The sequence below is a fragment of the Galeopterus variegatus genome, unplaced genomic scaffold, assembly GCF_000696425.1.
Source record: "Galeopterus variegatus unplaced genomic scaffold, G_variegatus-3.0.2 Scaffold1953, whole genome shotgun sequence".
Lineage (NCBI taxonomy): Eukaryota > Metazoa > Chordata > Mammalia > Dermoptera > Cynocephalidae > Galeopterus > Galeopterus variegatus.
This window is the reverse complement of record NW_007728064.1, coordinates 298,208-313,355: the sequence shown is the minus strand read 5'-3', so window position 1 is coordinate 313,355 and position 15,148 is coordinate 298,208. Positions and strand designations below refer to the sequence as shown.

The 15,148-nt window shown below is 44.4% G+C and overlaps 1 protein-coding gene across 2 annotated transcripts in view; it reads right to left on the bottom strand.

The window, feature by feature from the left end:
• Positions 1–209: 209 nt before the first annotated feature.
• The window catches only part of ARL3 (ADP-ribosylation factor-like 3), a 35,070-nt gene continuing 20,131 nt past the window's right edge, over positions 210–15,148 (bottom strand). Inside the window, exons 4-6 of one of the 2 annotated variants that reach the window (XM_008579752.1) lie at positions 12,818–12,868; positions 10,898–11,083; positions 210–3,444 (exon numbers count right to left, since the gene is read on the bottom strand). In XM_008579752.1, the coding sequence (XP_008577974.1) occupies positions 3,397–3,444; positions 10,898–11,083; positions 12,818–12,868 (285 nt within the window). In that variant the 3' untranslated portion in view covers positions 210–3,396. The remainder of the gene's footprint in view (positions 3,445–10,897; positions 11,084–12,817; positions 12,869–15,148) is intronic. The other variant, XM_008579753.1, reaches the window with a different exon arrangement.

The following is a 15,148-nucleotide window of genomic DNA, read 5'->3' as shown; positions in this document are numbered from 1 at the left end:
GGAATTAATGCTGCCCCGTGATGTATATAAAGTGCCTGGCACACAGGAAGTGCTTAAGAAAGGGTTACTGCTGTTGTTGTTGATGGTGATATTCATGTTATATATATTCTTCTGAAGAAAAACACCTTGAAGAAGGCTAGCCTCTGAAGGGACAAGCAGTGCAGACCCCCTCTGAGCTTCAGCAAAGAACACAACACATTCCAGGCTGCTTTCATTTCAGCGAAATTTTATTTGTTGGATTTTTGACAGACGTCTAAATTATACATTGAGTTTTCCACATGACCAAACACCACGTCCCTTCCTTTGATTATCGTTTTCAAAAGGGACTATAAAAAAAGAATCTTTCGATGGATCAGACTGAACCCTGAAACCACATGGAGTGCAGAGCTAAAAATAAGTGGAAGTAAGAACTGGCCCCTGAGAAGGAAAGGAAAGAGAAATCAAAGCAAACTCTGACGGGAATCGAGGGACGAGTCCTGGCGAGGGTGACATGGTGTCACCCTCCAGGCCAGGCCGGATAAGGAGCGGCCAACAGTGAGGGTGGGGCACAGAGTGGCACAAAAATAACTCCCACTTTAGTCCAGAGGGGAATAAAGAAATTTGTCAAAGGCCAGGAGAGAGAAGCAGAGATGGAGGGCGGGAGGAAGGGCACAGACCTGTGTCCCCCAAGCAGTCATGGGAGCTGCGGACTTCTTTAACCCTGGCACATTTCTAACCGCCGGCATAATCGCTGACTTTCAGCTGTGCACCGACATGTTCCCCAGCTCAGCACACATCAATGACACCCTTGTTTCCATAGTAACCAAGGGAGAGTGAAGGGGAAAGGGTGTATTGCACTGGGCGCAGGGAATCCAGCCAAAAGCAGCCGCACGGGGTAGGCCGGGAGGAGGGAGGGCTCGAGTTGTTCCCACAGCTGGTTTGAGCACACATCGTGGGCCCTCCCAGGCCTGGCCTGCCCTCTGCCCCAACCTCTCACCCACCCATTCAGATGCAATCGTGCACGGAGCAAAAGTCTTACTAAGACTCATGGGGGCTAGGAGGAGGGGACTAGGAGTATCCTCTTTCTAGCTTCAGATTCTGTCTTCTGGTTATGGACACAGGGGGCGGGGGGTGGGGGTAGGGGTGGGACTGGGGAGAGCAAAGGGGACTTAAAAAGCATTTTGTTTTTACAAATGGGAGCTTTCAAACTCTGGATTTTTCAGGCTTCTCTCATCTGCCACTGAGCTGAGCCCAGGAGGGTTCAACAGGGCTCAAAGGGAAGATGAAAGTGGGTGACATCCACAATGTCTCTGTGTCTCTAGCTGAAAAGCAAATCTGAACATGTGCAGAGGCTGTTATCAGAGGAGGGCAAGTGGCTTCTGCCTGCTAGCAGAGGCCTTGGGAGGACTCTTTAAAACAGTTCCCTAAGTTGGTGGCAAAAGAACAAAAATATTTTACAGACCATCCACTGCCAGAATCAAAGTTCCATATTGCAGCGTTCCGAAACTGCAGACCTCAAAGCAGGCATTTTGCCCCTCAGTTAACATCCCTGGTGCACTATTTGGAAGGAAAAACAATTTTCAAGTGCTACAGCCCCATTTGCAGCCTGGTAGAAGGGGGATCTCTGATTCCTTAGGATTCTGTTTTGCCACTGTTCAAAGCAAGAGAGGAGCCTGGGTGAGCCAGAGAAGGCAGCTGAGGAGGCTGCAGGGAGCAAGTGGCTCAGTGGTTTAACAAACTTCACCTTCTTTTGTTTTGCAAGTCCTTGCAGGTCTGTCCACAGCCACCCCAGGGCACCTTTTCCAGGTGGCTTTGTTAATGACTTTCACCCCAGATCGCCTTTGAAACTGGCATGCTTCAGTCTCTCCTGCATAACTCTTGTCCAGAAAAAGCTGGGTTCTGAGGGCCAGGGGCTGGTCCGCTCACATGCCTTGGTGGGTTTGGGAAGGGCCACCTCCCAGGGGGATGAGAAGGCAGCTGGCCTCCCAGGACCCACCAGGCACTGGACAGTCTCTCATTCATTCTCTGAAAACCCCCGAGCTCAGGCACCAGAACAGAGTTTAATTCAGGAGCTCGGTGATGCTCTGGCTTGCTTTCTCCTGTTTGAAGCTGGGGGTTTCTGAAGGCTCAGGGAAACAAGCTCTTTTTGCAGCATGGGGCAGGAAAAGTCTTCCACTATGCCTCTCCAATCAATCAACAGAGGACACATTTTGCTGGAGAGAGGCAGGGGAGACCAGCAGCTGGAGTGACTTTGGCTCCCCTGGGCACGACCTCCACAATCACACACACCGAACATTCTTCCCAGCAGCAAACCTTCTCCACCCGTGAGTATCCCACACTGCCAAGTTACCAGCTCTGTAAAAATTGATCTCTTCTAAAAAATCGATCTGCCTGGCTTTTCTCAGGGGAGCGAGTTCATGGTAAAGCTGCATTTATTTTTAAAATCTGATAGCAGTGGCCTATTGTGATCATTTAAACACAGAATTCTTTGAGCTTTAGAAATCTCTTCTATAGGACGGCTGTGGAGAAGCCAGCTAATCTCAGAGTCGGCTGCTCACTGCTCCACTGAACTGGAGAAAGCCTGTTTACGCTAGCCTGAGCCCTCGATGTGAGGGCTTTTTAAGGACCTTGTAATTTTTCTGGAATTAAACCTCCCACCTCTCCTTACATTCCAGATGTCATTACAGTCAAAAGTCATAAGAATTTGCTTCCCTGTGTGGCTGGTCGGGGTGGGGAGGCAGGTATGGGGTATGTGTCTGTAGTGACTTGTTTGCAAGAAAGGATTTTTTTTTTTCCTGTCCAAAGGGTGAGGATTACATTTGCAGTCTCCCATGTGCATGACAAGATGGTTTCATCATCTGCTAGTCTTCTCTCTGCGCCCCCCCCCACCAAATCCCCATAGCTTCCTGCTGGACAGACTGAAGCTCTGGCTCAGTGGTGATGGTAAAAATCACTGACCAGCACCAGCACACACTGTCTGTGGTTGTAAAACCATGGAGGGAATTTCAGGGACAGGTCAGTAAATAAATGAACTCAGCATAAGCTGCTGCTTCTTCTTCTTCTTTTTTTTTAAAAAAAAAAAAAAAAAAGCCCACTGGAATTGTCTAAACTGCAATGCAATCTCTTGCTCATTTAAAAGATCTCATTTTCTAATCATGTGCTTTGAGACATTTAATACTATTTCAATTATGCAGAGGAAATAATATAATTCCTTTATTTGAAAAATGATACTGAACCTCGGAGATCAGTTAAATCTACTGCTGGAATGGGGATTCTTTTTAAACTGTGTTGTTCCCTCCATTCAAACAGCTGTAGCTGTACACAGATGGAAAAACATTTGGTCAGAAAGCAGCAAATTAGTGTTTTTCAGGACTGAATTCGGCTCCCGCAGCTCCTGCATCTCCATTCGTCTAGATTTTATTTCTTCTTTGCATTGACATTTTTGCAGACCCAGTTCATGCCATCCTTTGAGGGAAATGGGCAGAGAAAGGCAGTGTTAGTTCTAAGAAAGGTACCACACACTCCAGCCTGGGAGGGCAGGGGAGGGGAATGGATGTCTGGGTCCTCCCTCCTAGGTCCCCAGCTCCAGGGGCCCACCTGGGTGACCAGGGACAGTGACCTCCTGGGAGGAAAAGGGAGGTCCCTGAAAGCACAGGAGGGAGATGGGAGGGAGAGTGCCCAGCGTCTGAATTTGAGATGGGTCCTCAGGAACTCCCTCTGAAAAAATAAACACATCTGCCTGGATCCAAGGCCTGATTGGGGAGCTATCAGGAAAGATTCCAGCCATTTTTGGCTTTTTCTAAAAGCTGACCTTTGCTAGGGCATTAAATTCAATAAGCCACCCTTCTGGTGCCCCAGTGTGTTTACAGTGTGACAGTGTACACTTGGGTTAAATTAAATTTCTTTTTGGAAAAACAAACACACTGCAGTATGTGTTACTAGACACACACTGGGGCAATGTGCATTTATTTCTCATCGAGGAGCACTACAGATAAGTTTAAAAGGGCCTGGCCTGCTTCTTTTAGCTTTAAGCACTACCAACCAGAGGGGCCGGGGAGAAGGTTCCCTTAAAGGCACAGTGACCTTGAGAGTGTCCTCTCTTAGAAGGCTGGAGAGGGACGGAGGTAAAAACCACACCATGCCCACAGCTACCTGGCAGGTGGCACAATTCCTCATGGCTGCCAGGCCTGTCAGACATGACCTCCTTTTCAACCCCCTTTGGAGCCCTACTGGGTCGTTCTCCCCTTCCTGAGTGTTCCCGACCTGCAGGGGTATGTGGAGTTCCCCCAGACACCCAGAAGAAAATCCAAGAGGCCCTGCAATGAATCCCTTTCCCCGCATCTGTAGCGCACACATACAGAGGTCCCAGTCACATTTGCGCCTATCAGGCATCCATGACTCGCCGAGCCCGCATTTCCTGTGACCATGGATCTAGCTGCTGAACCTGAACAGCTGAGACAGCTTACGGTAATAAATATCAGCTGACACCCTTGGCCATTCGGAACATTAATCCCATAAACAATACATCACTGCAAAACAACCAGCAGGCATCCTCTCTCCTGGCTAATCTGACCGTCACCTGAATTTACAGCGATTAAAACTCTGCCAAGTTGCCATCAATGCACTTGGGCAGGAGAACCAGATAATCTGACGGCTGTCCCAGAGCAGATCTTATGGCCTTTGCCAAGATGAGGCTGGTCACGGCCGAACGCCCAAAGGTGGAGAGCAGCGGGCAGCAGTGGGGGAAGGGTGGAGAAGGGCCGTGGTAGGAGAAAGGGGAACTCCAAAGGCATCTCCAATTACAACTGGGTCAACTACTTACTCCGAAAAGCTGAGGCCAATTTCAAGACCATTTTGTGAAAAGGATTAATTTAAAGAGAAGCATGTTTAATTTTAGTAGCTAATTGGTTTCCAGGGAAAAAAAACCGATCACCTGTCAGGAGACAAAAAGATTTTACACATAAAGGAGGGATGCATGAGATAGCCATCTTCTCCTTTTGCAGCTGAGCAGCTCAGCACTTACGCAGCACTTGCCAGCTCGGGAGCCCGTACGCACTCTCCAAGGCGCACACCTCAGCATCCTCTCCTCTACCGAGCCTCGCAATATTTTATCAAGCCATTTTCTCAGATAAATCAAGAACAGTGTTCTCACACTACGTGAATCCTGTTTTGTCTTTTGTTTTATGGCTGATTAAGAAGGGGGTGTTTCTTTATTATATGTAACTGAACATGCATGCAGGCAGAGAAAGGAAAAATATTTACTCAGCTGTGGGAACCCAAAGCAGAAGGTGGACAGTGAGGGGCAGCTTTAGCCTGGGCATCTGTCTGGGAGGCAGAGGAGGGTTAGAATGGCAGTGTCCTGCTGAGGGGCAGTGTCCTGCTCCAGATGTCTGTGATGGTCAGCGGTGGCAAAGGCCTTTGGCCCACAGTCCTGCCAACAGAGGGCACTCAGAGGCCAGTCCCCACCAGCTGACCTTCAACGGGGAAGGAAAAGCATGGGAAGCAAGGGGGTGTCAATAGTGGGTGAGGCCCGCTGCTGTCCTTGGCTTGCGGAGGTCCCTCTGACCCAAATTCAGTGTTTGGGGGGTGGGGAGTTGCACCTTTCTTGTTTCCCAGAGGAGAACCTGAGCTGGAAGTGGGAAGTGGCGGGGGGGGGCAATAATCACCGGGGGCAATACCTCGTAAATCAAATCAGGGGCCAGCTTTGTCCAGCTACCCGCTGGAAAGGAAAGATAATAGTATCGTCTGCGATCCCTGAGGAGAATGTCCACGTCAGGCTTGCCTGAGGCTGTCTTCACAGGACATAGTATGGGGTCTGGCCTACAGTCGACACTAAATTCATATCTTTTAAATTAATCCTTGCAACAACCATGTGAAGTAGGTACTATTATTATTACCAAACTACAGACAGGAAATGAAGGTGCAAGGGAGCATGTGGCGGAGGTAGGCAACCTTTACCACTTCTGCATGGGCAACTGCTGGAGGTAAGAGCGCTGCCTCGAGCTTAGAGAGCAGTTGGGAATCATCTGGAAGCTGGGAAAGGGAGCAGTTCCAGTTTGTTCTTCCTCATGACGTCAGCTGAATATAGGGGGGTGAGACTGGAGCAGCCCCCAGCCAAGCACCCTGCATGGCTTTACCATAGCTCTGAAGGTTCCTGAGGCTGTTTTTGGCAACGCAAATCTCAAGATTCCTGGGCTGCCAGGTATCCATGCATGTGGAAGCCTGTCTATTTACCTGGCTGCATGATCCCAGCATCTTCTGTCCCCCAAGACCACCACCTCAAGCGGCAACTACACTTAGAGACAATGTAACTGCAAGAGGAGGAAGCTTCTGCTTATCTTTAAGTAAGCATTCCCTGCCACTCTTGCTTTCATTTGGCAAGGCCGTGTGTTTTTTTTAAAACAGACAACTGAGAAAAGGTGATTGTTTACTTGAAGTAGGTTACTGCTCTGCCTCTAAAGGAAATGAACTCATAGATTTGTTTAATGGTTGAAGCTTTATTGTTAAAAACTGGTTTGACCAATTTTCTGCACATTTGATCTTCATTATGGGGATGACAATCTTATGGTGTGATTACAAGGAGAGCAGTGGTTTGGGGTTCAAATTCAGGTCTGCAGGTAGAACGGGGTAGATTTCCCTATGTCTTTCTCTAAGCCAGATCCTTTGTTCACTGTTTTCTAGACACCCAAGGGAAAAGAAAACAGCGAGAGTCCCAGTGCTAAATGTTATATCCTAGGAGAGGCCCTAGCAACCCAGGCCAAACCTCAAGGGCACAGAGGGCGACTTCCTCCATGTTTATAAGGAAGTCTGGCTGAAGGAGTTACAGGTTACCTCTCCCAGACATTTTTCAGTCTCTCCTCTTTCTGCCTTCATCTACTTGACATAACTGGGCCTCTTCTGATCACTTCTCCAGAATATAGGTCTCTTAGCAGGACAGGGTTTCCAAGATTGATGTTCTCCTCCAGCTTCTTGTGCCCTTTACTTATTCTTTGCTCCCACAGTTTCCCATGAAAACCTGCTTCAATTACACGAGGGATGTCTGCCTAGTCACCATCAATCAGGCAAAGAAAGACCAGTTTGAAACTCTCTTGAAGCCCTCAAAAGTAGCTTCCCACCCACAGCAGGGGCTGTTGGACACCACGTGGTATTGCCCATCCTTGTAAAGGTTGCACATATTTGCCTTTAGAACACGAGGTAGAACGAGACCCTGAAATCCATCCCAGGAATTACTAACTTCCATAACCTCAATCACTTGTTTAAGCCACTCAGCTAAGGAGAAGTGACATACCTGCCCTGCTTAGTCCACAGAGGGGTGTGGCTCACCATCTAGCTGTTATGTGGCTGTTCCCCCAACTCGCTCACTTAAGGGTACCTGTTATTTATCAGTGTATGACAGGTCTCTCAAATACATTTTGATTAATCACATATGCACAAACACACACAAGGTAAACAGAGATGCTGTCTTTAAACATCTAAAACTATAACAGAAATTCTAGGTCTTTTGGTATTTCAGGGTCATTAGAGCTGTTACCTGCCTGACCTATTTAGTATCTGATCATTTTGATAGTTTTGCCTACTACTGACCTTCTTCTGGGGAGGTAGGGTGGGATAGGGAGGGTGAAATAGGAAAATTAAGGAATTTTAGTAATTATTATACAGTATCCATGTCTGAAAGTGAACCTCGAACAACTAGATCTCTTATGGACATTTTTCTAATGAAGACTTTCATTTTTAGGAATATTTAAATTTTTTAATATTTTAATATTTTAATTAATAAGAATCATTAAAGGTCTGCACTTCAACTAAGCAATGTTGGAAAGGAATTCCACTTAAGTAACTCTTTTTAAGGTGAAAATCAAGAAGCTGGCTGAGTGGACAAGTTTAGGTCCCAGGCATTACCTGAAGGAGGGACATGGTCAATCGGTACCTCCCAATTAAAAGTGTTTCCATAAAAAAACTCCATGACCTTTCTCTAGTCCCCAAAGGTTACCATTAAAGGACAGTAGACAGCAGATTCCCTTCTTAATTAACATTTTTATTAAATAACCCATTTCGAATAATGGTTAAATTCTCTAAATTTATATCATTCTATTAACCATTATCTAATCTCATTAACCTTGAAATCCCAGTCTTAACTACCCAATTCTATACACCATGGTACTATCTACTAAACTAATTAAGTGACCTTCAAACTATTTCTCCTCCACAGAAAATCATTATTTTTTTTGCTTGCAGTTCTTTGTTGGATCTTTCCTGATATCATTTCCCGTGAACTTGGTTGCTGAAAGTCCCTGATCTGAGAAGAACTTTCTCATCAAAATCAAGCCATATGTAATCATCTCATTTTATTCAAACTGGTTTACTTTATAGCCTGTCCCCGCCTCCTCCCACCCCAACTCTCTAACTGCCTAGGAGCTTGCTACCTCTTTTTGGCCTAAAGATCCTGCAAAAGGACACAGCGTGTCTATGGTGATTACACGGCTGGGCACACAGAGCTCTGTCCTTTCACCTCCACCTGACAGAGGTGGGGTGGGAGTTGAGAAGAAAATGACAGGAGCTCCGTTTACCTCCAGTTTCCTCTAAAGTAGTGCCCTTGACTTCAACGCCCCTACTCTAAATACTGATTCTAGATAACTCTAGTCTTCCTTTTTTACATCCTTAAGGCTGGCTGAAGAAACAAGAGCCTAATTCCGGCTTTCCTGTTTCTTCCTTTCAACACTCTGACCAAGCCAAAAAAGATTACAGAACTGTAATCACAGTTTCTTATGGGTATGCACACAAAATGTATTTCTTTTCTTTAGTCCCACCTTTATATCCCCTAATCCCAAGATGCTCTCGACTTTCTAAATTTGTGTTCTAAACCATTTGGAGAGGCAGAGTCCTCTTGCTGAAGCAGTTTGTAGAAACACAAGAAAGCTATTATTTCCTCCTGGGCCTCATCCTTATCAAAATAACCTTAGGCTTCGTGAATATCATCCTATGCACAATCAGAAACATGATAGGCAAAACTTGATTTTTTAAAAAGTAGGTTACAATTGGAGAAAACTAAATAAAACGATCAGAGTTTACTATTCAGAAACATCCTGGGTTGTAGTTTACTTGTTAGACCAGCTTGTAAATTAATCTAAAAATGCAGTTAATATGAAACCTGATAGATACATAATTACATATGTGATAGCAATTTTATAAGGGAAACTCTAGAAGAATAAAACTATTAATAGTAGTTAGTTTCTTGTACAGTAGGATTGGGGGAGAGGAAAGAACTTTTCACTTTATATACTTTTATATAATTAACAGTGAGAATATATTACTTTCATAATCAGAATTTAGGATGGATAGAAGGAAGGAAGGAAGGAAATAAGACTAAAAAAAAAAAAACTCCCCCAAACCTAAACCTCACTGAGACCCAGTCTAGAATCCATTTTGGGGATGTTGCCGAGGTAGTCTCTGGCTACTATAGAGTCCCCACAATACACACACACGTGCACGAAGAGCTTCTGAGGGTGCAGGTATTGAGCGGGCTGAGGAGGGGGCACTTGTCTTATGCTGCCTGCTCTGTCCTCGGATCTAGAGGCCAAGCATAGAAGCAGACTCCAGCTGTTTGTGTAACAAGAAGGAAAAAACCATAAGCAAACCTTACAGAACTGAGATATTTCTAGGAAGTGATTATTTGCTGGGATAAAAGCAGACAGGCTGTTTTAAGACAAACCAGTGTCAAATGTCTTAGGAGAGAGGAAAGAATAATACTGCAAGGGAAATAAAAGGAAGCTGCAGGATGATGGTCAAGAATCAAATGTCAGGTTCACATCCCAACATGCCAAGTTGTGAGAAAAGCAATCTGGTCATGACACTACAGACATACGTCATATGGTAATGAGGAAAGATATAATTTCTTTAGATGTGGTTAATCCCCCTCATATCCTCGAACAATACCTTCCAGTTCTCACAGCACTGTCACATCCGTGGCAGGTAGACCAGATGTTTCAAATGAGGCATGCAGAGTATGCTGGGGGCTTCCAAATAAGAAAGAGTCCTAGAGGGCTGATTTGAGGTTGCTTGGTTGGAAGCATCAGAGCTGAAACTGTTTTATCATTCTTTGAGTATACAGCCTCTTGGGTGTCTGGGATACAACGATTTTCTGCCCTAAGTTAATATGAAATGAGGGGGAGCCTGCTCTTCCTGTATACAGTTCCTCAGTACAAAGAATGCGGCTTTCTGTCAGCAGAAACATACCAGTGGGAAACCAATCTGAAGTAGCAGGAAACAGACACCAACCCTGAGGGCAGTGGAGATAACCAACAGAAGAAATAAAAACACTTCAAGGATAACTAGTGTGTGTATGATTGTTATTATTATTATTTTTTTTAAAGATGACTGGTAAGGGGATCTTAACCCTTGACTTGGTGTTGTCAGCACCACGCTCACCCAGTGAGCCAACCGGCCATCCCTATATGGGATCCAAACCCGCGGCCTTGGTGTTATAAGCACCACACTCTCCCGAGTGAGCCACGGGCTGGCCCCGTGTGTATGATTATTGATGGCCATCACCTTAGTAGTACAGGTATTTAGCAGCCCTAATATTACACACAATACCAAACCCCAACTAATCATTAAAGAATACTAGAGTTAGAAACAATCTTCCAAGTCTTCCATTCTGACCACCTACCCAATGGGGAAAACTGGTTGCATGTGTTGGGTGGTTTATCTGTAGCTTACTTGGAACACTTCATGACATCTGATTGGTTGCTAAGGAGAAAAGAAACAAACTCCTCCATGCCCTTTACTTGGAATGGTTAATCTGCCAACCGAAGGCTATTTGTATCATATATTTTTCTATCTAGATCAGCCCAACCAATGAGACAGAGCACCTTGGGTGACCGTCAGGTTGCCAGGTACCCAAGCTTTCCTGTAATCTCACCTGAACACCCTCTCCTGTGAGAGCGGAGCAAGACTGGATCTGCCAGACTCGGTCACGGATGGTGTGCAGGTTCAGTCCTTCAGCGATTTCAGAGCCAGGGGCTGCTGTGAGCAAATCCTGCTTATTTGCAAAGATGAGCACCGGCACACCACTTAGCTTTTCTTCCTCCAGTAATTCAGCTAGTTCCTGGATCATTTTGGAAAGGGAGGAGGAGGGAAAGATGAAATCTAAGATATTTAACCATGCACTTCTAAATAGAAAAAACCAAAACAGTTAAGCTGATCAGCTAGCAGCTTTCAAAAGCAGTGATTCTCAGACTTGAGTCTGTAGAAGAATCCCCTGGCAGATTCCTGGGCCCAACCCAGACATGCTAACTTTGGAAAGTACGAGCCAGGGCTCAGGAATCTGCATTTTTTTTTTCCCCTTTTTGTCTTTTTTCGTGACTGGCAATGGGATCGCAACCCTCGGTGTCACGCCCGCACCACGCTCAACCAGTGAGCGGACCGGTCTCTATATGGGATCCGAACCCTCGGCGGGAGCGCTGCTGCACTCCCAAGCACCGCACTCTACCGAGTGCGCCACCGGGCCGGCCCATGGAATCTGCATTTTTAACAAACTCCCCAGGTGATTCTGCTATAGGTGATTCATAGATCATACTTTGAGAAACACTGTTCAAGGGAGAATACAAGTAGTGGTTACAGATTTAAAACTTACCCAAGGTTATTATCTGAAAATAACTTTTAATGCATACGTGTGTGTGTGAATAAATTTAAACTGAAAATGAAAATTGCTTTTGAGATTATAATGCTGTTTCATCAGTCTCTATCTCTAAAACATGCATGCATAAGCATCACATTTCATCAAACCCACATCCTAAAATAACTTTATTAGTCCATCTGGCAAGGTCCTTGATTTTTAGGTTATAAGCTGGGGTCTGTATGTTGATTCTGTCTGCAAAAAGTATAGCAGAGGGTATATGATTACCTAAATGACAGCCCCCCCCTTCCTCATTAAGCCCACATTTTAACTACTTAAAACACTTGGAGTCTCAAGGAGAACCAGGTGGTCCAAGAGGCAGATGACTGTGTATGATCCCCTCCACCTCCAAGCTCATTATTAGCATCAGTTCACATGAGTGATGATCCAAGTATGGAAGGGAGGTGGGCTGTCTCCAGGAGTCTGGAGAGTTCTTGACCTAAGAGCCAAGAAAAAGGACCATAAACATGGGGACTACTCCTTTTGGAAGGCCACCTGAGGCAGTTTTCTACACAGCCAAGGACCCCACAATGAGATCTAAGCATGCTTCTCCAAAGAGGTCCTTTCCACCCCTGCTTCCTCTCTCAATGAACCCACTCTGGGTGAGATGGTCCATCGCCACCACTCCTCCATGTGAAAATGTGTACACAGATCACATCATGTCATCATGTTGACATGTACCCTGCATCTGAAGCCATACAGGTTCAAAGTGCACCTTATCTCCTGGCTTGAAAACAAGAGCAGCTTTGTTTTGGCTTGTACGTGTCTTCCCATCCTTTGGAATTGGTCAAAGTTACCCCTGAATCAATTAAGTAGGTACTAAAAAAATGTAAACAGAAATGATAAGTGAAATGTTCCTCTGGGTTCATATCTACATGGCCTGGGAAGAAGCTAGAAGAGCTTTTGGGCACGGTGCTAAATTCCACTTGCTTATATCTTGTATATTCAATTTGATTAAAGCTAAAAGGTTTTAATCAAAAAATTGTTTAAAGGACTCTAAACTAATTTCTTTTTAGACAACTGATATTTCTGCCTGCTTGCCAGAATGATTGTCTTGTTTGAACTGTAAAGATTAAACAAAAAATACTTCCCTCACTCTCACACATTTACAAGTAGATTAATAAATAACCAGTTATTTGGGAAATATATCACAGAGTTATTTACCTGACCCGTCTCTTCAAATCTTTTTCTGTCTGCACTGTCAATTACATATATCTGTAAAGGAAAAGAAGATTACTTCAATAAGTGGAGATGGAAAAGACAGGGCAACTTCTAGGACAAGAACAAGTCCTCAGGTCATTCCCAGTCAGCAGATTTCAGATTAGCACAAAATACGGAAATTGACAGACAATTCTCACCTCATCTATGGAAGCAAAATAAACTAATTAATTAATTAACTAAGTGGAAATGCCCAGACAATACCTCCAGCAAAGCTCCAAAGTCTGGGAAGTCAGGAAAGCCAGCCAAGTGGGGTAAAAATAGCTACATTTAATGGGCACTTGATATGTCACTAACCATTCTTACTAGACCTACTCTATTAATCCTCATTTCAGCTCTATGACATAGATTTCAGTATTTTCCAATTTTATATGTAAGTAAACATAAACCCAAAGAAGTTAAGTAAATTGTTGAAGTTATATCTAGCACTTGACAAAATTAGGATTCAAACTTAAGCACATCTGACAGCAAAGTCCATAGCTGTTCTTAGCCACTGTGCTATGCTGCTTCCCAAATTGTCAGAATGCACAGAATCATGTTTTGGGCATTTGCAATCCTCTATTCCTCAAATATCATCATTCTGAAAGTACCATTTGCAGATCAGGGGCTGAGAAAGGAGACACTGATCTCCTATTCCTACCTTCCTAGGCTGTTTAGAGGTCAAGATTGAGAACTGGAACTAGTAAGGGCATAGGCTTTGCCAGAGCAAGAGAAGTCTTGAGAGTCATCATAAATTACAAACCCCAAGCTTTCTCCCCCACCCCCAAATTTAAGTTATTGCATAAAAAAACCTATAAGGAAAATTAAATAAGACATAAAAGAAAGAATAGTCACCTATAATTATAGCACTCAAAAAATTAACTATTTTTATGGAAAGTTCACATCTAATCCTTCTTCATATGAAAATTAAAAAAGAAAATTTTGTAGTCTTTTTTTTTTTTTTTTTTTTTAAAGATGACCAGTAAGGGGATCTTAACCCTTGACTTGGTGTTGTCAGCACCACGCTCACCCAGTGAGCGAACTGGCATCCCTATGTGGGATCCGAACCCGGGGCCTTGGTGTTATCAGCACCGCACTCTCCCGAGTGAGCCACGGGCCGGCCCAAATTTTGTAGTCTTTTAAAAAATCAAATGATGTATTAAATATTTTCCCAGTTGCTAATCTAAAAATTATAAATTTTCAAACTTTCTTTAAAGAATTTAAAATTGTTATTAAACTAATGGTGTAAGGGCAACACTTTCTTTTTAATTTTTTGGTGGCTGGCCAGTCTAGGGATTGAACCCTGGACCTAACACTCTCTTTTAAAAGATCATATTCAATTTAAAACAAAACCAAAAAGCAATCTTTAACTCTCACCATTATGTGCCTTAAGTTACATAAATTGATATACTGCAATGCACACAGGCATCTCTCTCTCTCTCTCTCTTTTTTTTTAAAAAGATGACTGGTAATGGGCCGGCCCGGTGGCGCACTGGATAGTGCGCCGCTTGGGAAGCGTGGCGGCGCTCCCGCCCGAGGGTTCGGATCCCACATACAGACCGGTTCCCGCTCACTGGCTGAGCGAGGCGCGGGAGCGACGCCGAGGGTTGCAATCCCGTTGCTGGTCCCCGGTCCGGTACGGGGGCAACACTGAGGGTTGCGATCCGTTGCCGGACACGGAAAAATAAGGGGATCTTAACCCTTGACTTGGTGTTGTCAGCACCACACTCTCCCAAGTGAGCTAACCTGCCATCCCTGTATAGGAACCGGAAGCTGTGGCCTTGGTGTTATCAGCACCACATTCTCCCAAGTAAGCCACAGGCTGGCCCACACACAGGCATTTCTGTATACAAGTCAAATTCTTTACTACACTGAAAACCTGTTCTCTTTTTGGGAAGAAAAAAAAAAATTACCTTTGATTAATGCTCTCTTATTGAGTGTCACTAGTGCTAAATATTATACCAGGAACTAAGTTCAGCCTTTTTTCTCAAGAATAACCTGTGTTCCTACTTGGAGAATCATAGGAAGAGGAAGGATGAATGTGTTTGGTTTGGGTATTTATTTCTGTGGTCTCAGTATTATTGTTGTTATTAATATTACTCTGACTCAATGTTAATATATGCATTAATGGGTTCTGCACACCACAGATACCCAAAATTTGATGCTGTCTGAAAAGTCACTATGCAGAACATGGTGGTAGCTTAGTTTTCTACCAGTGGGGCTCACAGTTTAAAAGTAGCAGGTGTAATATAAACATAGATGTAGAAAGAGGGAATGTGATGAGAGAGTGAACCTTCA